The following is a 27,258-nucleotide window of genomic DNA, read 5'->3' as shown; positions in this document are numbered from 1 at the left end:
AGATAAGAATTTTCACAGAGAACTATTCTGCTCTCTCCTTGGTTTGAAGGTTACCTTTTTTCCCCCAACTAACATGTATTTTATATGTATTGACACATTGCTTAAAATGGCTTACCCTGTTGCTGGTTTACGCTCTTCCTTGTAAAACAAGCAAAACTGTCATTATAAATATGAATTCCATGTAGATGTTGCAAAGCAAATGGTTAGAAACTTTGCGTTCATGAGTACGTGACAGAAAGGATTTCAAAAATAAATGGTGTGTGAGGACATCAGCAGAGGGTATCATTGATTCTTCTCCCGACGTCAACCTGGGAAAGACGTAATGTACAGAAAGTGCAATGTTCTGTGCAGGTGACAAATAAAGCCTCTCCTCACCCTTTCTCCATTCTCACTTTTGGTTCTTGCCTTCCAGCCCTGCTCACCAGAAGGCCCCCGAAAGTGCTTTTTCCCATGGAGAAGCCGCCAAGTATTATAGAGGCCCAGCTGGGTGAGTTTTAAATGCAGAACCGGCAGCTCTGAAGTGTACATGGTTAAAATTCTATACTCACCGTCACATTGGATTGTACCTGTACTGCATTTTGCCCCAGCTTATGTTCTCTCAGGCTAGCTTGCCTAATTTTATTATCATTATGTTACTTCATTTGAATATCATGTGACAATACCATTTGGGTTTCCACATCCCATGGGTTCGTTTTACTCGAAAAAAGATGAAGTGTTTAAAGTGCAATCAGCTTAATTTCCCTGAAGACAAATTTGCACCTCATAAAAGCTGGCGCTTACAAAACATTTAATAAAAAGTATTGTTTAATATTATTTACAAAGGTTCTGAATCACCGGTCTTTGGAACTTGCAGTCAGAGCTGGTTCTTATCAACAGAAAATAATAATTAGTGAGGTCAAACTTGTTTAATGATTTCTTTTGGAAAGCTTTCATATTTTCACATGACTGTCCTAATTCTCAGGGGGGCACGGTGGTGCGGTGGGTTAGAGCAGGTCCTGCTCTCTGGTAGGTCTGGGGTTCAAGTCCCGCTTGGGGTGCCTTGTGACGGACTGGCGTCTGGTCCTGGGTGTGTCCCCTCCCCCTCCAGCCTTATGCCCTGTGTTGCCGGGTTGGGCTCCGGCTCTCCGCAACCCCATATGGGACAAGCGGTTCAGACAATGTGTCCTAATTCTGAACCAAAGTATTTAGTGCAGCACTGTATGTGTTTTTGTACATGAAATGTGCTTCCCAGCAGAGTTTGTTCAAATGGCTGCCACAGGCTACTCTTTTTTGTGGCATGCTGAAAGGCTTTGAGTCTGTGCGGAAGTATTAATGGGAATTATGTCCTAACAGTTGACCCAAAAAGAGAGCCATGAATAAGATTTTGAATAAAGCTCCACTGAGTTTAAAGGTGCTTCACATAACCGGTATTTCCCCGCCTGCTGCCCCTTTAGACTTCCGGTTACCACCGTCCCATTGTGCACAGCATTCTTCTTACTAATCTGCTAGCTGAGTACTAAAGACACTGACACAAACTTCCACTGACAGGCGATTTATTTCCTCTGTGTCGGCAATGTTTTACAGAAAAGTACAATAGAACATTAGACTTCCAGGCACACTAACTTTCCCGTTTCTCTCAGCTCAGCATAGACTGAGAGTAAAATAACTCAGTAGCCTCACATGCTATCCTTCCACTCTGGGCAAAACATATTCACTCCACTCCTTCTCATCTCAGAATAGAGGCTCTCTGAGGTGACTGTCAAATCTTAACTCTGTCCTAGGGGTAGAAGGCCCTTGGCCTTGCAAATTCAAAAAGCAGAGGCTGTTAGACATGGTAAAGAACAGCTGGATTCAGCTGTCTTTGGCAATGAAAGCATGAAGCTTACTGACCTTTAAAATGAATATGTTGAAGCTACTGCCCTTAGTAATGAAAATGTTAAGGCTACTAGACTTGGTAATCAGGAGGTTGGGGTTATTGGCCTTGATAAATAAAAAGGTTGAGTCTACTGGCCTTGTAATGGTGAAGGTTTGGTCTACTGGCCTTGGTAATGAAGAGAGGAAGGCAACTGTCTTTTGTAATAAAGAGGATGGGGCTACTAGCCTTTGCATTGAAGAGGTTCGGTATACTGGCCTTTCTAATGAAGATGGTTGGATCTGCTGGCCTTGGTAATGAGAGGTGGAGCCTATTTTTAACTCTTAAATTTTGCCAGTTGCCCTTAAATTAAACAAATTATATGAATATTCTAAGCAATTAATAGTCATACTATTGCATGATTATTATTATCATCATGTGCAGCTTGAAATGTTTTGGTTTCTATTTGGTGAAGACACAGAATAAATTTATTGAAATGACTATTTGTGTTGGTTTTGGTGTCAAAACATGTCGGCGAAGTGTTTCAATATTTCTTTTGGCCGCAGTGATCTCAATGTTTATTCATTGTTGCTTGCCAGCACCACTTGCCAGCAGGGAACAGCTTCTGGCTGGAACAGTTAATATTGTATATTAATATGTAATTAATGAGACTGTAAACTGACAATGGATGTTTTCAAAACTGAAACTTTTTTCATGGCTAACGACAAAAAGTTGAAAAGCAGCATTATTTTTGTCAGATCTGCATAACACTGCAGATGGGAAATTTGCCAGTGTATTGATCTGTGTGTATATACCATTAAGGAGTCATTTTGTTTAGTTTTTCACTCTTGGCTTTTTGCTCTTTTTTAACAGTGAATGATGAGTCAAGGGGATAGAAATGTTGATGCTTAATTAAAGCCAAGAGGAAGCTGGGGAATGGATGTTGAAAAGTAATTGCTTAGCCAGGACTTTATATTCCTGCCAGAGCTCATTGATGCACAGTGTACTCTGTATTGGTAAGGATATATAGAAAATATGAGAAAGTACAGGAATGGTGTGCCTTTTACTTCAGTACTATAGGAAACAATAATAGGGAAAGCAAGGATTATGTCCTGCTTCAATAGCATTATTGATTTTTATTGATAAGCTTAGGTGTTACTGTACCAACTGTATCATCAGTAGGCACCTTCACTACTCTCTCTTGCTATTTAATGAATTTTTTAAATAACCTTTATTTTCTCTTTAGGAAAAACTTAACCATTTTATACTAAAAGTGGTGTCACAACATACATATGTGAACGAAGATCGTACTGATTTCAATACATAAGAAATTACACATCAGTATATTTTGTTAAATAGCTTTATGCATGAATATTATTTCTGCTAATGCAACATTCGCTACAATAACATTGTTATAAAATGCAATGATTAATCCATATCAAATATTTACGAACTTCCCCAACAATAAGTGTTCTCATTCAGCCCCAGATGAGCATGTGCACCATAAAAACAGGCAATATTTAAGAAGCGTTTTTTGTGCGTTAGCAGGTGTGGAGTGTTTGTGTGTAACATGAAAATATAGGTAACTAAGCATGTTCACAAATTAAGTTAGCTGAACCATTTGGGAGGAATGAATGAGTTGTAGATGCTTAAGTGTGACAGACCTCCTCTGTCAAAAAATCTCTGCAAGATGATATAGTAATTTTTCCTCATTTCTCATTCTTCGTGGCCCCCAGATGATCATTACCCACCCTGCACTAAGGGCCTTCCAGTGCTTCATGATGACATTTTACAAGTCAAGAACCAACCAAATCAAGCCTCCAATAACCTTAACCATCTACAGTTTGGTAGGCAGTTAATTCAAGCACCTGCTAGTTCCTGCAATCTGCAGCAGGGAGTGCCCTTGAAAAAAAAACGCAGCAGAAACTATTCCTGCAGCAGGAGAAGCTATGTCCGCCACGGTGTCTCTTTTAGGTTGTCTCCTGGAGAACCCGGGGCCATTCAAGTCACTTATGCATTTGTACTTGCCTGCAGTGGGTGATGCATTCTGGCTGCCCAGACAGTCGTCTGCTCATCTGACACTGACCCTTGTGCAGATGTCACTTCTGTACTCCAAGAGAAGCACAGCTGTGTGAAACAATCATATACCCAGTGCGAGAACACTGAATGGCTTTCCATTCTTTTTCCATTTTAACCTATATTTTTACCACTTTCAGACAGCAAACTGTAGCCTCACTAATCAGATCTCCCAAAATGTGTAAAATAGTAAGTAAAATTCAATGGATAAAACCCCAGACAGTAAATCTCTATATTATATACAAAGATGTTCTTCGAACAGAAAATGTAAATCTCTGCTTCCCTTGTGCAGGTTTCTTTGCTCAAGGTTACCAGTGAGTTTTATTCAAGGTTACCAGTGAGTTGTCTTTGCTCCCCTCGAAGACAGTTCTTTAGCAAAAAATAACAAAAGAACCATCAGCAGACACCTGAAACAGCTTCTATAGAGGCAGAACGTCTTGAAATGAAATTCCACTCCATTATTAAAGCATCAGACTTTATTATCATGCTGACGACCTAGAAGCTTTTGCAAGTAGTGATGTAGTTATAAGACAACACCTTCCAGCTGGTCTGTTACAGTTAAAGGAGTTTTTATATGCATTCTAGTTTTCTGCTTTTATTTGTAGGCTTTCCATCCATCCATTCATCCATTTACATTTATATTTATTCATTTAGAAGACACTTTTCTGCACTCATGTGCATTTCAGAGAGAAAAAAATACACATCATTACATCACCCCAAGGAGAGATTTGGGGACAGACACGTGATTCTAGAGTACAGTCAGTTTCACACACCACCATATGAACCAGTAACTGCATGAAGGTTTATCCACACACACACACACACACATACATTTTCAGAACCGCTTGTCCCTGACGGGGTCACGGGGAACCGGAGCCTACCTGGCAACACAGGGCGTAAGGCCAGAGGGGGAGGGGACACACCCAGGACGGGACGCCAGTCCGCCGCAAGGCACCCCAAGCGGGACTCGAACCCCAGCCCCACCGGAGAGCAGGACCCGGTCCAACCCACTGCGCCACCTGCGCCCCCAAGGTTTATCCATTATTTACAAAATTATTAAACATAAACACTTACACATTTATCATGCACTTATGAGATCAGGAGAGAAGTAAATCCAGAAGTGGTGAATTTTGAAACCTTTTATAAACGTAGTGATAAATTCAGCACTTCTGAGTGAGCAGGGTGGTCATTTCACCATATGACAGCCAGAAAAGGATTCATCCATCCATCCATCCATCCTTCGTCAAGCCACTTATCCTGGTGGCAGTCAGTGTCACGACTAGCTAAGCATGAGAGACCATGATTACTTTTCCATGACAGTCTCCAGCTTCTTCCCATGCATTTCGAGGCCAGAACGGTACACGCTCTCCAGCATGTCCTGGGTCTGTCCCCAGGCCTACTCCCCATGGGACATGCCTGGTACACTGAATTTGTTTTACTTTCTTCACTGTTCAACAATGTCTGCAGTATTTTAGTGGTAGGGTTAATTTGGGTGAGAAAATAATGGATTTATAGGACTAGAAGCTGGGACAAATGCATCAGTAAAATAATAATGATGGGTAATACATAACAGATACATGGGAAAATAACTGCAATAAGTAGCTTAGCATACAAATGTAACAGTTTAAATCAGTTTGGAGAAAAGTTTCAGTAAAATGAACTAACCCTAGGCCAAAATTAATTAATTATTAACAATGGAAACCATAATGCTTATGTTGCAGAAAATATGAAGTGCATGCTCAATCACTATTGTCTATGTACAAAAATCAGTTTTTCTAAATAGAATATTTCCTCAAAGACTGAAAATAAAGGTAAGTCTTCAGTTTTGCACCAGTTAGATCTCTCTGCTATTACAGTATTTTGTGTAAAGACTGATTAGCTCAGATATTCTGCTAAAACATATTTCATTTGCAATAATCGTCTGCTCCTTGTAAGTGTGTTAAGTGTTTTGTTTACCACTGTTCTTCTCTGTGTTTCGGTTCATTCATTAGTTAGCCTTCTCTGTGTTTTGATGCATTCAGTTTCCTTCAATATGGATAATGCACATCAATGTAAGTGTTATGAAACTGAATTTGGCTTGAAAAAGAGTGGCACCCTGAGAACATCAGCATTGTGTTCCTAACAAAAAGGATTTATCTGTTTGGTCAGTTGCCAGTAGGACATTGCCCATCTGCTTTTCAGTTAAGCACTCTCAGGTGTAATCAGTTATAAGGCTTTTTGGAGTCGAAGAGGAGGAGGTGGGCAAAAAAGGGAGCGTTGTAAAATGTAAACAGCTGAGTGGGTCTGTTATTTTTATACCTAGAGAAATTCTTTGCTCATTTCCTGTGTTGCTTGTTTTCCTGAAACATGTTTTTGTTGGTTTTTCACATTTGACTAGTGCTCGAAAATAATGAAATAATGTAAATCTGCAGCTGGAATTAGGGTTTCTTGTGTGCGATGACTCATAAATCAGACATATAACTATTATTATTACCTAGTAATTGTTCATCAAAATTCACAGTTTTAATTATTCCTGTTTAAAGCACACTCATAATTCCTTGCAGTGATGTCAATCCTTCTGTGTGCTTGAAACTGAAAAAAAAATGTAAACTTTGGCCCTTTTTAACTGTTCTGTCCATGTCAGTGGTTAACTTCTCAGTTATAATACATTAACATTACTAAAAACGACCTTTTCTGCATTCAAATGTAAGCGGCATTGTGTCACTTACAACCTTTTAGCCGCCTTAAAATGCCTTGCCATACATGTTTAATATTAACGTGAGCGTAATTAAACATGCTTCATTAAAACTCGGTGGACGAGAAGCTCTCTCACTTTGTCCTCTTTCTTCCATCTGCAAGCAGCTCATAGCCTTTCATCATTCATGAGCTGCACTGAGTCAGATGAGTGTCAGTGTTGAAAAGTTGACATAGGAAATGAGAAGGAGTTTCTGGAAGGTTGTTATTTAATGAGGACATCCAGAGTTGAGACCATAAGGACAGCTGAAGGTGAATGGTAGTGGGGATATGTCCCAAAGAGAGAGAGGACATAGAGGTCACTCCATTCAAAAGGCAATATGGTTAAATTCCATCCAATGCTCATCAAAATTACCCAGTCAGTCTTTTTTTTTGCAGCAGCAGGTCTCATAATGGTTAAACCCACTTCTGTTTACTGCATGGACCCAGATTTACATTTCATTCTTTCTGCTATACGCTTGATCAAGATACCCCAAATTGCTCCTGTAAAAACTCTCCAGCGGCATAAATGGGTAAATTATTATCAGCTCCTCAATATACATGACATTAACTTCGTGAATCATTGGCAAAAAATGTCTAACTCTATAAATCATTTAGTTTCACCAATCCAGTTCAGACATATGGCAACTACACACACACACACACACACATTGAATGAAACCGCTTGTCCCAAGTGGGGTCGCAGCAAACCGGAGTCCAACCCGGCAACAGAGGGCGTAAGGCTGGAGGGGGAGGGGACACACCCAGGACGGGACGCCGGTCCATCACAAGGCACCCCAAGCTGGACTTGAACCCCAGACCCGCCAAAGGGCAGGACTCGGTCAAACCATATGGCAACTAGTAAACATAAGTAATTTATGTTGGAACAAAATGGTTTATATATTCTATTGAACCCTACGTTACATACATTTACATTTATTCATTTAGCAGATGCTTTTCTCTAAAGTGGCTCACATCTCATAGAAAATACAATGCAAACCATGCTGCCTGTGGCCATGTTTGATGCTTGGTTGCCAAAGGATTTTTATTCATTTAACATTACCAAAGTCTAAATGCAAACCCGACATGCTCTATGCAATATACTACTGTCACTCTGTAATATAGTATCACCATACTGTATGTACGCATAATCGAGATTGGGACTCAGCCCAAAAGGGAGATAAAGCAGAACTAATTTTAGTGCCATTTTTGCCACCTAAACTAAAGTATATTATGTGTGAAGTATATGCAAACCCAACACTGTAAGTCACTTTAGATAAAAGTGCCAACTAAATGAATAAATAATAAAAGTAATAACCAGGCACCATACCATTTTACATTTCCCATCTATGCTTAATTGCTCATTGGAGTACAAGGAAATGAACCAGACGGGATAACTGGTGAAAAAAGCTGGACCACCGAATGTAGTATCGCTTTTTCGCATCTCATGCAGACTTCCCTTTGGATCTGGACACTTGACGGCAGATGCCCGGTGAAAACCGAGTTTACCAACAACGAAACCTGCTTCGCTCTGCACAAAACTGTTCCCAACCAGCTGCAGAGGAATGCGTGCATGGAATTTCATATACCTTCTTTAGCAAAAAAATAAAAAAACAAAAGAAAAAAATGCACACAAACATGTATAGCCAAGTTACAAATGCTGCTTTCCCCATCACACTGAGGTCTTAACGCCTCCGCCTGTAAAACACGATGTAAACCGAGGGCGGAAGTGAATGATTCATGAGCGCGGCCCTGAATCTTTTAAGAGCAAGCCATTTATTTTCTCCTCAAACCGCTTCGCTGGCCTGTTTGCCTGGACCTTCAGGGAGGTCCCGTCGGTTTTTTGACTCCTGTACCGTTAGTCAGCATGAACCTGTGATGGCTTGATGTGAAGGGAGCGGTTAGGGTCCTCTGCAGCTTCCCATCGTGCGTGCAGAGCACCTGAAAAGCTTCCGTTGTCCTTTTCATGTGCGAGTGACACGGAACGGATCACTGAGCCATGAGGTGAGCAATGAGGAGGTGAACATGACTGATGGGTTATTTTTGCAACACAGGATGACCGATTTTGGAGCTCCATTCAGGTGTGTGGAGGAGGGTGATCTCTGTATTGTCCCCCCTGCCCCCACAGGTATGCCTTTCAGCCTGGACTGTCGGGCCTTCTTCGGCTACAGCGGGGAGTCCAGGCCAATCATCTACTGGATGAAAGGGGAGAAGTTTGTGGAGGAGCTGGAAGGACACATCAGAGAAAGTGATGTCAGGTATTAGAGGCTCAGTGGCTAACGCTAGTGCCACACATGTCCTGGACTGTAGCTCTGGATATGGGTTTGAATCTAGCTCAGTCTCTACAGACTTTGCATGTTCTCATCATGCTCACATGGATTTTCTCCTGGTGCTCTCGTTTCCTCCCACAGACCAGAGACGTGTGCTTCAGGTGAAGAGGTGACTGTAAATTGCACTTTGTGTGAGCAAATGAGTGTGTGAATTCATTGGGATTCACTGCTGTCCCCTTCAGGGTGTTCCCACACAACCTGTGCATCCACGATAAGCTCTGGGCTGCCATGTCCCAGTACTGGACGATTGTTTATTGATGATGGATGGATGATTTAATGTGGCTGAAATCAATTTTCAAACAATGCATATCACCACTCGTTTAAAAATGAACATCCTAATTTGTTATATATTGAGGAAAATTCTGAGATAGTTTGGTGGTATTATACATCCATATTGACTGAAACCACTTGTCCTAAGTGGGGCTGTGGCAACCTGGAGCCTAACCCAGCAACATAGGGCCCAAGGCTGGAGGGGGAGGGGATACACCCAGGGCGGGATGCCAGTCCATTACAAGGCACCCCAAGCAGGACTCGAACCCCGGACCCACCAGACAGCAAGCACAGGCCAAACCCACTGTGCCGCTACACCACCACACCCCCTACTTTAGTGGTATTATCAAATCTCAACTTGAATCTCAGTCCCCCTGAGCTCACCAAACCATCATCATCTTTTCTACAGGAGTTTGATGCCCAAACTAACGTCAGAACCAACCAGCAGTTCTGTCTCCATGGTGCATCAACTAAATTCAGGGCATGTTAAGGGTTAGTTGTGCCTTAATATTGCGAAAGGCCTTCCAATAGAAAGAATAAAAATGGAAAACATTAAATGCCTAAGGGGTTTGAAGGAAGAAATGGGACCCAAAGTACTGAAAACTCCCCTTTAGCCATTCAGTTGTGAATGAAAGACATCTCAGTAAGTGGAGGATAAGAAAAGAGGGCCTTTCTTCACTTGTAAGATTAGTACAAATAGCGTGCGTTTTCTCAAAGGGAGTCGTCTTTAAAATTCATACGAAGAAGGTCAAGTCAGGTAGCTGCAGTGAACATTTTAAAAGAAATCCTTATGATTTATCATTAAAATTACTTTTTTCAAATAATGTGTGACAACACACAGGTCTCTGTGTGTTTCAGTGGCTTAACCCTCTAATAATTACGCATTAGCTGTAATGACTCCCTTGAGGTATGTTTTTACACATTGAACAAGGAAAGCTGGGACTGTCAGAATTATTAGCAAGTAGAAATCATAGCTACAGTGTGAACTAAATGATCACCCAAGTTTTTTCATTATATAATTCATTGTTCAAACTACTGAGAGAATCACATGTGACATCTGTTTTAAGCAGGAACTGTATTTGTTGTGGGGGTGTGGTGGTGCAGTGGGTTGGACCGCAGTCCTGCTTTCTGGTGGGTCTGGGGTTCGAGTCCTGCTTGGGGTGCCTTGTGGCAGACTGGCGTCCCGTCCTGGGTGTGTCCCCTTTCCTCTCTGGCCTTACGCCCTGTGTTGCCGGACAGGCTCCGGTTCCCCGCAACCCCGTATGGGACAAGCAGTTCTGAAAATGTGTGTGTGTGTATTTGTTGTCAAAAGGTTGCAGGTTCCAGTCCCTGGATGGGCTTTGCTTCTATAAGTATTAACTGGGTAAATTAAAAGTATTTCAGATGGTCAAAAACATATTTGGAGAGAGTGACGCAGTGCTTTTAAATTGCTGTTTATCTGATTTTTTTTTTCTTTTTTTTTTTTTTTAACCAGAGCAACTTACAGTATTTAAACCCATTCAGGCATCTTGACCTTCGGTTTACAAGGGTAGATCTTTTGCTGCTGTACTGTCATTACTGGAGCAAGTAAAAAGTGCCTATTGATCAGACTTTATTTAAAAGGTTGCTTTAGGTAGGGCCCAACAACATTCATTAAATACAGTCTAAATATTGTCATCTAATACAGTGGCCTACAAATGCAATTCTAATGAAAAGTGCTCATAAATACAGTAGGGATTATTGCTGAATGCTTCTCGGGTGAACCAGGTAGGCAAGGTGACCTGCCTGTTATCCCAGACTGACCTGTCACACTTTGTTTGAGAAGTAAGTTCATTGACACCTCTGATCTGATAATAACACATTACATAATTTCAGTGTATTGCTCTAAAAGAGGAACAATGGTGCTATGGAGACGCAACACTATGTTGTCTTGACATTATAGAATCACACTGCCAGTCTGACAATATTAACTGTTTTATGGAATACATGCACAATGCTTTGACTTGGACACTAATTCATATGTGCATGCAGTTGACAGAATAATTATTTTACTCAGTACTTATGTAGTATCTCTTTTGGGTGTTGACTATCACCCTGTTCTTTATTTGCAAGAAATCAGGGAGTGTATATAAATATATAAAATTTGTCTTTCAACTAATGTAGAGGTAGGAATAGAGAAATCTTCAGTGAAGTTAGACCTCCTGATGAAGATTTCAGTGACTTTTCAGCTTCAGCAAGGTTTTATTATCCATAGGGTCCTCAGGGAATACCTGGGAGAGAAGGAGGTGGAGCTTTCACTGACCTTTGACATCGTGGAGGAGACCGACATGGGGAACTACACCTGCTACGTAGAGAACCACATCGGACGCAAAGAAGGCAATGTTATTCTGCGTAAAAGAGGTAAATTCCAGGAGCATCAACACAAAGTGAGAACAGATGGGAAAATATAAGCCTTGGAAAATTTGACTTTGAAGATTTCCCGCCATTCTCCATTCTGAGTAGTTTCATGGCTGTCTCTCTTGACAAGGTATACCAGTCCTTCAAGTGGCTACATCCATCTCAGAGTCACATACAGCACACATAAAATGACACACACTGGATGTGAGATTTTTTGAAATTCTCCCACCTTCACGTTTTCACTCAGGAGTCAAAGCAAGATCATGTAGGCTTTGCAAAGTGTGTAGACAGCTTCCTCTAGGCCATAAGCTGCTTATGAATCTGGATATCATCTGGACAAGAGTTGTCATCTGAAATCAGATCACAGCAATAATAAACAAACAATCCCATCCTTCCGGGCTAGAGAAACCTGCTGTTAAACTGCTGTTATAGCATTTTTAAATTTATTCATCTAGCTGACATTTTCACCAGAGTGGCTTGCAATGTTAACCTAACTACAATTACATACCCATTTCTTCCACTGGCTAATTTTACTGGGACAGTTTAGAGTAAGTGCCTTGTTCAAGGGTACTACAGCTGGAGGTGGGCCTCAAACCTGCAACCTTTGCATTCAAAGTCAGTAGCTGTAACCACTACATTATCAGCTGCCCCAGTTCTGTCCTTTTTTTCAATATTTTAAGTTTTTTAAATGTATTTTGTTAAATTTATTAATATTTATGTTTTACGTAATTTTTCCTGCTTTAAATATTTTAATATTGAATTGCACTACAACACATGTGAATGCCAAACTGAAGGTCTTGCTTGGAAGACCAGATTTTTTTTTTTTTTTGCATCTTTTAACATCTTTGAATATTTTATGTGTGTGAGACTTTAAAATCTTTTTGTCTTTTCATTAAAACTTAGTTTCATACACAGGTTATACTGTAAATGCCTCTATGATTAAATTTAAATTTACATTTACATTTATTAATTCAGCAGACTCTTTTCTCCGAAGCGACAAATTATATCATATGTATGTCAGTATTCCAAAGAAAGAACCTGAAGCAATCATCACAACCTTGTTGATTCAGGATGCATGAGTATTGGACCCTCCAGAGACACTGCATTATTATATCTTCCAGGGGGGTTACAAGGGGTCAATGTAGTCGCTGACAAAAAATCTGAGGTCAGAAACTGGTTCCGCAAACATGGACCAAGACCAGGCAAAAACATCAACCCATCGGTCACCAGTCCCCTCTGATCCCCCATATGCTCACAGCGATCTCGAGTCCATCCCAGGAAATACGGAGTGCAATGCATGGTCCAGCCTGGATGGGATACCAATGCAAGGCACACATACACAAACGAAGACTTAGAGTCACCACTCTGCAATGTTTTTACACTGTACTAGAAAAAAGATATATACTTAATTTTTGTCCACTCACGAGGACATGTTTTATAGTGGCTCTTCCATAAGAAAAACAATAATAGACTTTATAGAGAGTATTTTATCATTTCACATAATACCTCATATTTAGGAGTGGGGCTTGTACAACTTGCTAAAAATTATAGAAATAAATTTGAAACCTTTTTTTGCTGGGTCTTAAGGGAATATAGAGCAGGGGCAGAAGCTTGGAGCTCTATCAGAGCCACCGTGCCCCTGGAATCATAACAAAAGCAAATTATTATAAAATTCACGTAGAAACAAATGGGGTGTCATCAGTATTTTATCAGAATCTGTGTTTTTATGTGGGGTGCAGACACCAGGTCACAGATGTAAGTGACACTGGCTGTGGATGGTGTGCCCAAAGCAAAGACTGACAGTATTGTCTGCTCATTGACAGCAGAGCCGTTGTCCACACTGGTCTTTGCGAGTAAGCCTGGCTTTGATGAGCGACTGTATCCATAACAAGCCAATAAAATGTGTGTTCTGCAAGCTCAGCACATCTCTTAGGCCTTCCCATTCAACACTGGCAATAACAGGAGTATTAATAAATAAATTACCGACAGAGCCAGCCCGTTACATTCTCCAGCATGCTGCTTGTGCGTTTGTCTCCTGTGACCATTATAGTGCTTGCCGTACAGATTTTTAAAGTTCACTGGCAAATATATCCCATTCGGAGTCTTGGAATCACATTTATATATCTCACATTTGTAACTGTTGAAATGTGTCTTCGTAAAACTGTGTGGGGCAGAGGTGGCCGTGCGGGCGGAATCAGAGGCACCAGACAGAAGGTTAGTCCAACGAAAAGAACTGAATCAACAGAAAACAAGATCTACAGAGGTCCAGGTCCAGGTCCACCCTGTTCCCATCAAACACTCCCTAGAATCCAGCCCTCAGACCATTTGCTTAAAAAAAATCTTCCCACAATTGGCGGCTGTTCCTCATCAATCCATTAGGGCAGTAGAGCAGGGGAGGGGCCATTGGGAACTATCCATCGGTAAGATGTCACCTTCTGCCTTGGGCTGCTCCGCCCACCTGCTCACATGCTAAAGTATTTTTAGGTGCCAAGTTGGTGTCTCCATATTCATCCATTAAAATTATAACTTACTGGTACATTAGAGGTAGTAGATTCACCCCAGCATTCGCGTTATAATTAGTAAGGATGGTGGTGCATCTGCAAACTATAATGACTGGAGAGCTACTGAAATCCCTTCACCTGTTTTACCACATCTACCACAGTAACATAGCCCTTCACTTGACAGATGGACTTAGAATGGAGCTGGCCACCGGGCTCGGAGCTGCCCTGCTCCTGCTTGGTCTCCTCACTGGTATCTACAAGTGCTACAGGGTGGAGATCACACTCTGCTACCGGCAGCACTTTGGAAGTGATGAGGCAGAACACGGTAAGGGGCAGGCCATTGTGGGAGCTTCAAGGAAAACCATAGTAAGAGGTGGGGCATGTCTCAATTGTCATGTCAAAGCTGAGTCATCTGGACAATTATTGTACACAAGTGAATCTGAATTTCTTCAAAAGCGAAGAATCTGATGAATATAAAGTTATCAAAATCCACACTTTTTTTAAAAAACAGAAAAATTTTAAAAATGAGCAAGTGGCTTTTAGTGATTTTTTTTTTTTCCTGAGAGATCTTCCAAATGGCAGATTCCTCAAAGAGCAACAAAATGACCTACATATAGGAGTTGTGTGTAGATGCTGTACATAGTTAGTAATGATCAGAATGACAAGCTTAGAGATAATGTATGACATGTCTTCTGGCAGTTGGAATATACAGCGTTTATGTGCTGATCACCTCCACGATTGACCCCAATTAGTACTGGCATGGTGTGCATGTGCGTGTTGTTTACTATCATTTTCAGCACACTGTTTTCTCCCCTGGCACGCGAAGGCATGGCTGCCAGGTTAAACCATCATTCGCACACTCTCATGTGTGAATTAAGTCGCTCCAATTTCCTGTGCTTTCTCACATTCATGAAGTTTATGAAAATGGGAGAATTTTTTTTTTCCCCCCAACTGTATAATTAGTGTAGCATCAATAAAAAACAAACATGGGCCAGCATTATATATTTTATCTTTGAGTGTTTTCACAGTTTAAAAAAATTGAAAAAAAAAAGTTCCAATCTTCCATCGACAGACAACAAGGAATACGATGCCTACTTGTCCTACACCAAAGTGGCTGTGGAATCATCAGAGCAGGAGGGCAATAAGGTGGAAGGCTTTGCCCAGGAGGTCCTCCCAGATGTCCTGGAAAACCACTACGGTTACAAACTCTTCATTCCAGACCGTGATCTCATCCCCAGCAGCAGTAAGTCCTTAAGCCCTTCAAAAATCTCACACATGTACCTCCTGAGACGCTCCAAATCTCATTTGGTTTCTAAAACTCAAGAGAAATGTATAATAACAAGTAGACAGTACCTCTATATGGCAATATTCACTATTGTGTAATTTCTCAAAAACTTTGACATTTCTACTATTTCACCGGCTAAAATTACAGTACTGTGTGGTTTAAAGTGAAGGTTTTATTTCACTCATCTACAACATCCTTCCTCTCTTTGGCATACAGTATCAGTCAAAAGTTTGAGTACAACGGGGCAACCCGGTCAGTGTTTACATGGGAACTGGACCAAAGTGTCAAAGCTAAACAGCTCACAAGTGTCCTACATCTCTGGAAACTACTGTAGAAAAGTTGAGGAGTCATTGACTTTATCCTGAAACTCTTCAACCTTGGGAAGAAAACTATTTTCCACCAAGTAAACTGAAACTTTTGACTGGTACTGCACCTAAGGATGAGGTTCAGGCAAAAATTATTAATTCTATGGTCCACAGCTGGAATGTATGCTGTCACCCAGACCATGCAGTAAATTTCCATCTATTTCAGAGAATTTGTCTCACTTCTTTACCACCTGAGGCACAGTATCCCACCAGAGCCTCGAGAGCCGGCTAGACTTGCTAGATGGAGGGCTTACGAGAGGCTGAAATAAATAGCAGTTTCCCTTTCTCAGTTCTAAATTCCAGAAACCCCTGGAGTAGCTGACCAACTTTGTGCTCTTTAATTTTAACACCTTTCCTGGAACATTTCTTAGGAGTAAAACTTTTATGGGAGTTATATTTTATGAATGAATGGACTATTTAAAAATAAAATTACAAGAGTTTTTGTAGTGCTGGCGCCAGTGCCGATCCGTTGGTTGATCGCCAGTCAGGTGGTGGCTTCACAAGTGACTGTCACTAGCAGGTGGCAGGTGTTCCACAGGGGTGCCAGATGGTGGACAAGATCTGAGTCCACCTGACACCCCCATTGTATGAGTGCTTCTTGTGGTCAGTGCTTCAGATTGGACAGTCAATCTCCACCAAATCTCATCTAAATGTCCATGTTTTTCTGATCATCCCAATCCAGTCTACATGGAAGAGCTGACCCGTAGCCTGGAGCAAAGCCGGCGGCTCATCATCGTCCTGACGCCCAGCTTCGTGGCTCAGCGTGGATGGAGCATTTTCCAGCTGGAGGCTCGACTTCACAGTATGCTGGTGACAGGCGAGATCAAGGTCATCATGATAGAGTGCCCTGACCTGAGGAGCGTCATCAACTACCAGGAGGTGGAGGCCCTGAAACACACAATCAAGCTGCTCTCCATCATTAAGTGGACCGGTCCAAAGAGCAATCAGCCCCGTTCACGCTTCTGGAAGCGGGTTCTGTACGAAATGCCCGCCAGGAAGAAGGAGACCTTCCCCCGACGCCAGGTTCTGGATTCTGGGGAGCAGGGCTTCTTTGCTGACCTGCAGAGTGTCTCCACCTTGGCTGTGACGACCAGCGCTTCCGCCGCCCTGGCGCCGGTCCGCTCCGAGAGCCCGCAGCTCAGCACGGCGGAGCAGGCCCACGCGAGACACTTCTGCCAGAGCTTTGAGTACCAGATGCCTTCCACCCCGGTCCGTATAGCCACCATGGGCAACAGCCACGTGTACTGCAACGTCCCCATGATATTGCTAAACGGGCAAGTGACACAGGACGGCTCGCCAGCCAAAAACAAGCCAGACGTCCCACTGGGCAGTACCTTCATCCCTCTCTCCTCACGGGAACTCACGAGTGACATCTGGTAACCTGCTTTACGGTGGAAAGGCGACCTTTCCAATTGCATGGGGACCTGTTGTGAAGCACTGACCAAAATGGATTTTAACACTTTTTCTTTCTCTTACTTTTTTATTTCTTCAGTATTTTTTAAGTCGTGCTCCTCTAAGAGTTCAAAAAGACTCCAGTATAATTTCCCTGCTTGCATTTTTTTCCCCACCCTCACTATTCTCATTTTTTAATGCGGATAATTTTGTTATCATGTACAGATTTTATATCTTTTCAAGGCATACAGACATCTTTAATTAGAGGTTTTATTGGTGCATGAGTGTTTGTGTGTAAGTCCCACATACCGAAAAGTATTAACTAAGGAGGACTGACGTTGCAGCACAGCTCTGTAAACAATTACCCACATGATCTTTTTAATAGTCCAAAGTTATTGTGTAATATGAAAGCAAATAAAATATCTTTTAATTTACACAAAAATTAGGCATTGTTTGATGGTAACTTGTTTTAAAAAAAATTGTTTTGTCAAATGTACAGTTTTCTGTGTTTCTGTGAGTTTCACCACTGTTGCAGTATATTGTTATTCTTAATATTAAAGTATTACTATTTATTATTATGTACACAGTAATTTTACATTCTGTGATAATCTTACTTGGTGTGCATTGTTTAACATTCAGCTGATAAATATGAAACAGGGTCACCTTTTCTATGAAAGATCCACCAGAATCATTTCAATTATGGATAAAATCCTATATTATTTAAACTACAAAAAAACAAAAAGTCCGGAAATGTAAGAGTAATACAGAAGTTATGTGGTTGCAGAATTGTCACAGAATTTAACAGTCAGATAATTTGCTTATTTGGCTTATTAGGTTAATGAAAAAGACTGCTACTTTTTCTCGCATTTCAAGTTTATTTGAAGTCAAATTTAGAATAATACCCTTCTCCAGTATGGCCATCGACCAAACAAATCCAGAGTGTGAGGACTTGGAGAGTAGGTGAGCAGCACACTCTGCTGGGCTCATCGGGTTCCTCCAGAAAACGCTTACGAGGTGTTGAGATAAGATCTGAATGGAATTTTAGTTATACTGAATCTTATTTTTTTTTTTTTTTACATTTTGTGTATTCGTAAGCCAGTATACATAGATTAGGTGTATAGTGGTCACTTTATTAGGTATACCTACCTAGTACCCAGTAAGTTCCCCTTTTGCATCTAGAACAGCTTGAATTCTTTGCAGCAAGGATTGAGCAATGTGCTGGAAACTTTGCATGTGCGTTTAGGTCCAGGCTGACTCAACAGCATCAAACAGTTCCTGCAGATATTTTGGCCATACATTTATTCTGCAAACCTCACGTTCCACCTCATCCCAAAAGTCTTTGCACTTGGTCGGGTAGAGGTCTAAGGACTATGCATGTTGCCTGAGTAAAGTGAACTCGCTTTCGTGTTCCTGGAAACACCTCAAGATAATGTGTTCTTTTTTGACATGATTCATTATCCTGTTGGAAGTATCCATTTGAAAAAAACCATAGACTGGTCATAAAGAAATGCAGCTGGTCACAGAAATCCTTAGGTATGCTGTGGCATTTAGATGGTGATTAACTCGTATTAATGGGGCTGATGTGCACCAAGAAAACATTGATCACACCACTACACCAACACCACTAGCCCCTGAAATCTTTGAAACCAGGCAGATTGGATCCATCCCTGTCATGCCAGATTCTGACAGCATGTTAAAATAGAAATCACGGCTCCTTAGACAAGTCAAAGTTTTTCCACTCTTCATTCATTCATTTTTCATGATCACAGACCATGTTCACAGCTGACAGGTATGGATCCTGGTATGGTCTTCTGCTGCTGTAAGCCATCCACACCAAGGATTCAGTGATGCTTTTCTATACACCACAGACAGATGAATTGAGCTGTTATTTTTGCACATGTTCTCTGACCGATGTTTAACAAGATGTTTACGCTACGTTTACCAGTAGTCACTGAACCTCTCCATCCTCTCTGCATTTTCTGCATATGCTGAGCTGCAGCCCACAATTTGCAATTTGGAGAAGCAGGGTATTTGCGTTAAAGAGTAGGTGTATCTAAAAAAGTGGCCATTGAGTATAGTTTCTATGTATGCCTTACTTCTGTGATGAATGTAAATGTGTATAGTTATGTTATTTGGGAAAAGAAAATATTAAGTGGTTACTCTTTGCAGAAGCAGAATATATCTGAGTGTCATTAGACTGACTGTAATGCTGTTGTTTGGTTTTTTGTTTGTTTGTTTTTGGTCAAAACTTTTGAATTTCCCTTTATTTTTATTTGAATCCACAAGAGGCTGCTGTCACACTGTATCGTAGCTCTTTCTAAGGCAAACTTTGCTGAACTGTAGCTAAATATAAACATTTTAATAATCTATGTTTAAGCTAATAACATGCATCGCTATAAGTTTAGCTACTTGAAATGATTTTGTTACAAAGTGCCATGTTTTGCACCCTCTGGATGTTTGTTTTTCTTAAAAAGAAAAAAAAAAAAAAAAAAAAGCTAAAAGCTGGTAATAAATAAAAGTTGTAGGAAATGTAGCCCACAGGTCCATTAAGGGAAACTAGGTAGATAGATTCCAGGGAAATGGGCTGGAATCTATCTACCTAGTTTCCCTTAATGGACCTGTGGGCTGCATTTCCTACAACTTTTATTGTGCAGCAGCAGAAATGATTTCACCACAACTACAGCGATTTAAAGAAAATAGTCCTAATGGCTCTCTTACAAAATATTCTCATAGAAAAATTGTGTCCTATTTATTTTAGAAAAGTTATTAACAGTGGATGGTTACTGACAGTATGGCCTTGTTTGAAGTGCACTACAAGCTGCAACATTAATAGAATCTTATTTATTGAAATTGTTGCTTAAATACCTTTTAGTTCCTATTTATTTTTGATGAAGATATCACGTACATGTAACCCTTGATTTTTATAATTTAATTTTAAACAATCTGACATAAAAATACTTAAGTTAAATGTAATATCCTTCATATAAATGATAAAAGGTTATTAAAGGTCCTGTACATTAGATGAATGCGACTTGAATAAGAAATCAAGAACTTGCAATGCTGAGTATTAGGTCATTCAGGAATACAGAAACTTATCAGCAGATGAGAAGTATAATGAATGTAATATCCAGAATGAAAATTGTGTAATATAGCTGTATGGAAAGGAGGTCATTTATGGCATATCTCCACTATTCCAGCCCTATAAACCTGCCCATTAAAGAACTGTCACTAAATGAGATGACACAATCATATAACATCTTTGGTGAGCTTAATAAAATATGTAAATGGATGGAAATTATCTTCTGCAAAACTGGTCTGAATGAGGGCAGCACATAGTGTTGTGGATAAAGACAAAGACTTTTAACTTGAATGGCTGTTGGTTAATGTCAAATTTGACCCCAGTGTTGCTGGAGTACTACTATACAAGATATTTACCCTGAATATCTCAAGTGAAAACTTGGAACTTTCTTTGAGTATAGGTGTCAATTAACCAACAAATTAAGGCCACTAACTTCATTAATTAGGGGGCAACAGGCAGTGCAGTGGTTAAAGCTACTGTCATACGCTTAAATGACCCAGATTTAAATACCTTCTCTCGATGTAGCACCCTTGATCAAGGTACTTACCCCTAATTGCTCCAGTAAAAAGTACCCAGCTGTATGAATAGATAAATTACTGTACGTAGCTTAACACTGTAAGTTTCTTTGGAGAAAACCTCAGCTAAATAAATAAACATAAATTCTAAAAGGTATTTGTATTTCCCGAGTTCCATTCCAGAAGGTGTTTCATGCATTTTATTAAATATTCACTACACGCATACTGCAAACCTAGTGAAATAAGACCAAACATGGTGCCTGATCACATTTGTGTATTCATGTCATTTTACCCATTCCCGAATGAAATATGAGTCAGCAATCTGAAGCTGTCCAAGGGAATGTGATGATTTTGCTCATGGAGACCTTTGAGCCCTGCCTTGATCATTCTGCAATGAAGCCCTTTCAATGAAGTGAAGCCCTGTAGATCAGCCCTACAAACTCAATGCACCTCTTTGATTTGCATGTACACCCTTGTGTTTTCTCATATCCACAAACACCTGTCATGTTTATCCTTCCCTGGATCTGAAGCTACTTGGCCACCTGAGCGCTGAGGTGGCATAGAACAAGTCCTCCAGGAGTACGCCGCATAGCATTCCCTGCTAGTCATGCTCTGCCTGCAGCAGCACACAGCACAGACTGGACCCATCGCCTTTCGGAGGGACTGTCGTGCCCACGCCAAGCATGTCAGACCACAGTAGGGAGCCGATACAAGCTGTACTAATGAGGATCCCAAACGCCCACACAGTGGGGCTGCAAACCAGCCTCCAGTGGAGAGGTCTGGACAGACGGGCTTGCACAAGGGAGCATCCCAGCATTCCATTGGCTGGTCCAGACGGCCCATGCCTCCATCCACACGATGGAAAGCACAACAGATTGTGCTAAAAATACCTCCACACAGACTCAACGCAGGGTCTTCAGAATCAACCAGCCCAATGAAAAGACCTGCTATCAGCATCTTCTCACGGCAGCAGCATATTTCTCAGTGGCATGGTGATTTTTTTTTAGACATCCCTGCATCTCAAGCTGAAATCATTACCACCCACGTACCACAATACGCCCATATCACCGTGTTGCTCTCGCTCAAACACATGAGCACCTTCTTCCGTTTGCTGTGGTCTGTGTGCGCTCATGAGAATAACACGGCAAAGGATTAAAATCGCACTCCGGCTCTGGATGCCCGTGCTCATGCTAAGGATTGTGATGTCGCAGCAAGGGGACGACATACTTTGCAAGGAGCAGGCTCTCGACCGGGCAAGTACAACAGATCAGCCTTTCCCTTCTGATTGCAGCAGGGCTTGCTTTCAGTGGAGGGATGGATTTCACTAGGAAGCGGGAGCCAGCTTCAACCTGTGTGTGTTGGCATCTGTGTGGGCTTCCATGTAAGAGGGTGCATACATGCTTACAGTTTTGCTCAAAAGTGAGCAATCAAGGTGTTGGCGCTGTGCTCGAACTGACCTCTCAAGCTGGATAAGCTTATCTATCTATCTATCTATCTATCTATTCATTCATTTATTTTTACAAACTGCTGGTCATGGTGAGGGTCACAGAGCTCCACAGCCCACCCGAAATCATTGGACATGAGGCTGTGGGTATTAGTTATTTATGAATCTAGTTACTTATTTATTTTTATTGAATAAATACAATGTTTTAATAAGAATTTTTGTGCTTGACTGAAGCACAGTCCAACAAAGCAAAGAATAAGGAAGCCAAACAGAATCATCAGGTTTTCAGTGTTGTTCATTGGAGTTTTACGCATTTTCCTGCAGTTTTTCACAGTAGTTTCATGTCAGACTGTAAAGCATTTAGGACCTTTAGGACTATTAAAGGCTTCATATTTTTTATCTGAGATATGATGCCTTCCCAGATATGTGGTATTCCTTATGTCATCATGAAGTGCTGTAGTTGAATAATGTTTTACAAAATTGGCTCAATAGATTATAAATATAAAATCTGAAAATTCATATACTTAATTTGAGGTGGACAGCAGTTCCCATGACTGGTTCGGATAGGAATGGTCTAGATCAGTGGTTCTCAAAGTGTGGTCCACAGATCACTTTATGTGTGATCCTTACGTGTAAGTGAAGTGGTCCACAAACTAACAATTGTGAAGATGTGATGTTCAAAGCGATGTTGAAATCATTCAAATATGTGAGTCCATAACGGACTTACATGATATTAAAATTCAGACGTACCTGAAGTTGAGTTGCATTAATCCCATGTTAACCAAGTTATGCCATAACATTTGCTAATGTTTTTCTCCAAAGCAACTTACAACATTAAGGTATTTAGAATTACTTATCTATTTATACAGCAGGGCAATTTTACTGGAACAATTCAGAGTGAGTACTTTGCTCAATGGTCCTATAGCTAGAGATAAGAACCGTACCTGCAACCGTTGGGTCCCAAGGCAGCAGCTATAACCACTCCACTACCAGCTGCCCCCATAACATAAGGATCATTTCAGCAATACATCTTGTTAATCACTCCTACAAAGGTATTGCAGTTTTTTCTCTTCTGTATGGGGTATTGGTAACATAAATCTGCTTTTGTAGCAAAATAGTTATCAGTTTTATATGTTTTCATTTATGATGAACCAACTAGTCTCCTAGTGCATGCTTTTGCCTGCACTGATTGAAATGAACCGGATTTATCACAGTGAAAGTTTATTTTGTGACATTTCCAGTTTATCAACCCACATTAATCAACAAACAAGCAAACAAACAAACAAATAATAGGAGGAAATTACTAAATATTGAGCCCAACATGAAATTAAAGCTCCTCAGCTTTGATTTTGATCTCACCTCCTTGAAATCTCATCAGCAGCAATTATGTTCTTCACACAAACTTTGAAATGAATGAAATACTTGAGGAAATTAGCATTTTTATGTAGTTATGTAAGAAGAATTTATGCAAAGTGACCATAGGCAATACCTGTGTTCTGTCTTATTACCTTAGAAAGCTGGCTGTTCGTCCAAAACACTTTGAGAGCAACTGGTCTAGATAAAAATGAATGTTCAGATTGTATAGATCAACTGTTACTTATCTAGTTGCACACAGCCTATTTTCAGAGGCACACTGTGTAAAGCCGAATAGACCACCTGAACACTTCTGTGGCATTGCAGTCTTGACAGTAAACAAATCCAAAATGTTTTATTCATACTCCCCGTGGGGCTTTCTTGAAGTGTATGATCTTCTGTAGTTGCCAGCATAACAGTTATTTCCAAGATGCCTCCTCATGTGGATTTCGTTTACTGATGTTTCATATCCAGGTACTTAACCAGTCCCATGCCATCATCCTATGGTCTAACATGAATGGCACAGATGTGCTGGAGTACCATGGAAATGAGGGGGAAGGTATGGGCTGCTGCGTGCATGTTCCCAAGGAGGTCATCTTGCAACGGATGGAGAAGGGCCTGATGGGCAGCCAGCATCTGTCAGAGAGCACTGAAGCCTTGGAAGGATGATTTGTGTACAAGAAGGCTCTGAAACTTGACAAGGTGAGGCATTTGCTTATTCATGTGCACAACTTTTTGTAGGTAGGATAGGATAGGATAGGATAGGATAGGATAGGATAGGATAATTGACATACAGTACAGCAACTCACTATTAAGTTGACAGCAAAGTGGTTATTTGACAAATAATAAATAACAAAAGATGACAAAATCAATATTCACATTTTTCAGTTACAGTGATTAACAAAGGTAAAAAAAAAATTAAACAAGTGCAATGACTCAGGTGTGCAATGCACCTCCTTGCATCACCCCACTGAGGAGCTGAAAGACCTTTGACTGGCATTACAGATTCCCAACAGCACCCAATTGTGCACTGTAACTAATATAATATAATATAATATAATATAATATGTATGTAATCTGTTTATTTCTGGCATTTGCATGGAAAAACATTAGTCTAGTGTTTAATTATAAATAATGAAAAGGAAGTTTTTTTTTATCATGACAAATGTTTGGAAATAATTCTGTCTGAATTCCTGGTGATCATTACTCAAGTGATTTCCAAGGAACTATTTTTAACTGTACCTTGTGCATGCCTGTCTAATATCCATTCACATGTACTGTACTGTACAGTAAATCTGGGTGACCATGATAACCCTGTTCCTCTGAACACTATAGTACTCAGTGTTTCCCATAGATAGTGTTTTAATTATACAGTTTTCCCAGCATTGCAGAAAAACTATTAAAGGGATGTCACTGAGTATATAGCACAACTGAAAAACTGTTCAGATGCTTGCGGGGGCAGTGTGTACACAATGTATTTAAGAGCTGTTATATAATGTTCAGAGGCACAGTTCTTTACAAAACAACAATTGCAATAATTCCCTGTAAGCAAAGGTATTTTATAACCAATGTGCGTTGGTGAGCATTCAACAGGCTTTACGTGTTATTTTGTTGTTTTTTTTTTTTTGTTTTTTTAACAGCACTTCGATATTTTCCAAGTGTAGCAGTTGCCCTTGTGAAATTTTGCCGTTAACATTAGGGGGAAATCTATTCATATCTATGCTTTATTACAGTTTGGTTATGATCAACACAGGCCACTGCTACTTACTGCTCTTGGCTGGATAAATATGAATATGGCTTTGCAGGATGAAACATTGAATCCCAGCATTCAAAAAGTGTGAAGGAATAAAAACTGTGCCTTTTTGGCTTATGAAAAGAAAATTCTTACCTGCAGTAATTCTTAACAGGTTCAACTGTAATAGAGGTATGTTTCAGTACAGCCCCACCCTATTCTTTTCATCTCTAATCATCAGTCAGGTAAAAGGCAGATGGCCCTCTTCACTTTCACCCTGTTGAGCTATTTATAACATGGTATAATATACTTCATTAGATACAATGCCTTCAGCGATAACCACTGATTACCAAGCACTGTATAGGAAGGACGCTCTGAATATCAGATACTCTTCTCAGAGTAAAACTGGTAATTCCTGCACTTATCTATACATGATTTTGCTTTTTAGGAACCCCTGAAGACTGGTGAGGTTTCCTGCTATCAAGCAAGAAAAAGAAAGGCCAACAGTCACAGAGTGTCCCGTTCATTTCCGGCATTGCAAACAAAAAATTTTGATATATAACTGAGATGAGAATTGCTTCACCTTTCTTTCCCCTCCAGTTTTTACTGAATGAGAAAATAAACTGCACTGACTACATTCCTCTCCTTTTTCTTCTCACTCTCTGTCTCTGACTGCTAATTTTATCCTGGTTTTCACCCTCCCCGCCCCCCATTTCCATGACAACTTTATTGAAGGAGACTTTTAATGCCAGACTTCTTCCATAGACTTGGGTATATTGGATATTTTGGGTCTGGAAAGGTAATGAAAGTCCTGGTGCTGAAGCCTTGACACTGTTAGATCAAATTTAACAAAAACCTCTATGGAATATTATGCACCAAAGTTATTGCCAATTTCATTTTTCACATGTACATTATGAATATTGATGTATGGATAACGAATATTTTAATAATATCTTCAAATTTGAGAGAATAAAGGTCTTTGAATTTCAAGAGTTGCCAAAAATCTAGAGTACCATTAAAGTTATAGGTTGCTATTAATACTGCAAACATGATCTTTTGCCAGGGTCAATATCCACAGATTTAGGGTTAAAAAAGAAATAAACCAATAATTACATATAGCATAAATAATAACTAATAGTGTGAGTGACAAAGTGTGTGTTCCACTGATGTATGGATGAGTGACCCATTGTAAGTAGTGTATCTAGCAGTGTAAGGCTCATAACACTACATAGTATCCATTGGAAGTCGCTTTGGAGAAAAGCGTCTGCTAAATAAATAAATGTAAATGTGAATGTAATTAGGGGGTGCGGTGGCGCAGTGGGTTGGACCGCAGTCCTGCTCTCCAGTGGGTCTGGGGTTCGAGTCCCGCTTGGGGTGCTTTGCGGCGGACTGGCGTCCCGTCCTGGGTGTGTCCCCTTCCCCCTCTGGCCTTACGCCCTGTGTTGCCGGGTAGGCTCCGGTTCCCCGTGACCCCGTAGGGGACAAGCGGTTCTGAAAATGTGTGTGTGTGTGTGAATGTAATTAATATCTATACTGAAATTAACGGTCCCACTTTCGCAGTTTTTTTCTCAGCATTTTTTTTTGTGATAATGGAGTAACCTGTATCCCTTCATTACAAACTTGCAGTGTGTGACTGTACAGGTGAATATTAATTTCATCATATTATCCTTTGTTTAAGAGGCAGTCATTCTGTAGCTGGATATTATCGCTAATATGAAAATATTTGTAACTGGTGCATAGATACATTATAAAACAGATTTGTCCGAACAGAAATTTTGAGGTTCAGACACAAGGCCAGAAAAGAGGCTATTAAATTGTCCGTCCAAGGTCACTTTCCAGAAGGAACGTCCAATACCCCAAATTCTACTTGAGCCACACTGTGTTGGTCTAAATACAAAGTCACCACCCACTCTGTAGTGTCACTATAATGCCACCCACCCATTAGCAGTAGTGACATCCTAAACTAGGACTCACCTGAAATGCATTAAAAGTGACAC

The 27,258-nt window shown here is 40.5% G+C and overlaps 1 protein-coding gene across 1 annotated transcript in view; it reads left to right on the top strand.

Moving 5' to 3' along the window:
- Positions 1-17,200, top strand: part of LOC108931032 (X-linked interleukin-1 receptor accessory protein-like 2) — a 36,937-nt gene extending 19,737 nt beyond the window's left edge. The window contains exons 5-10 of the mRNA XM_029258158.1: positions 413-487; positions 8,748-8,877; positions 11,453-11,598; positions 14,281-14,421; positions 15,169-15,339; positions 16,429-17,200. Coding sequence (XP_029113991.1) covers positions 413-487; positions 8,748-8,877; positions 11,453-11,598; positions 14,281-14,421; positions 15,169-15,339; positions 16,429-17,126 — 1,361 coding nt within the window. The 3' untranslated portion in view covers positions 17,127-17,200. The remainder of the gene's footprint in view (positions 1-412; positions 488-8,747; positions 8,878-11,452; positions 11,599-14,280; positions 14,422-15,168; positions 15,340-16,428) is intronic.
- The last annotated feature ends 10,058 nt before the right edge of the window (positions 17,201-27,258 follow it).

The sequence above is a fragment of the Scleropages formosus genome, chromosome 14 (assembly GCF_900964775.1).
Source record: "Scleropages formosus chromosome 14, fSclFor1.1, whole genome shotgun sequence".
NCBI classification, from domain to species: domain Eukaryota; kingdom Metazoa; phylum Chordata; class Actinopteri; order Osteoglossiformes; family Osteoglossidae; genus Scleropages; species Scleropages formosus.
This window is presented reverse-complemented; position numbering and strand designations above follow the sequence as displayed.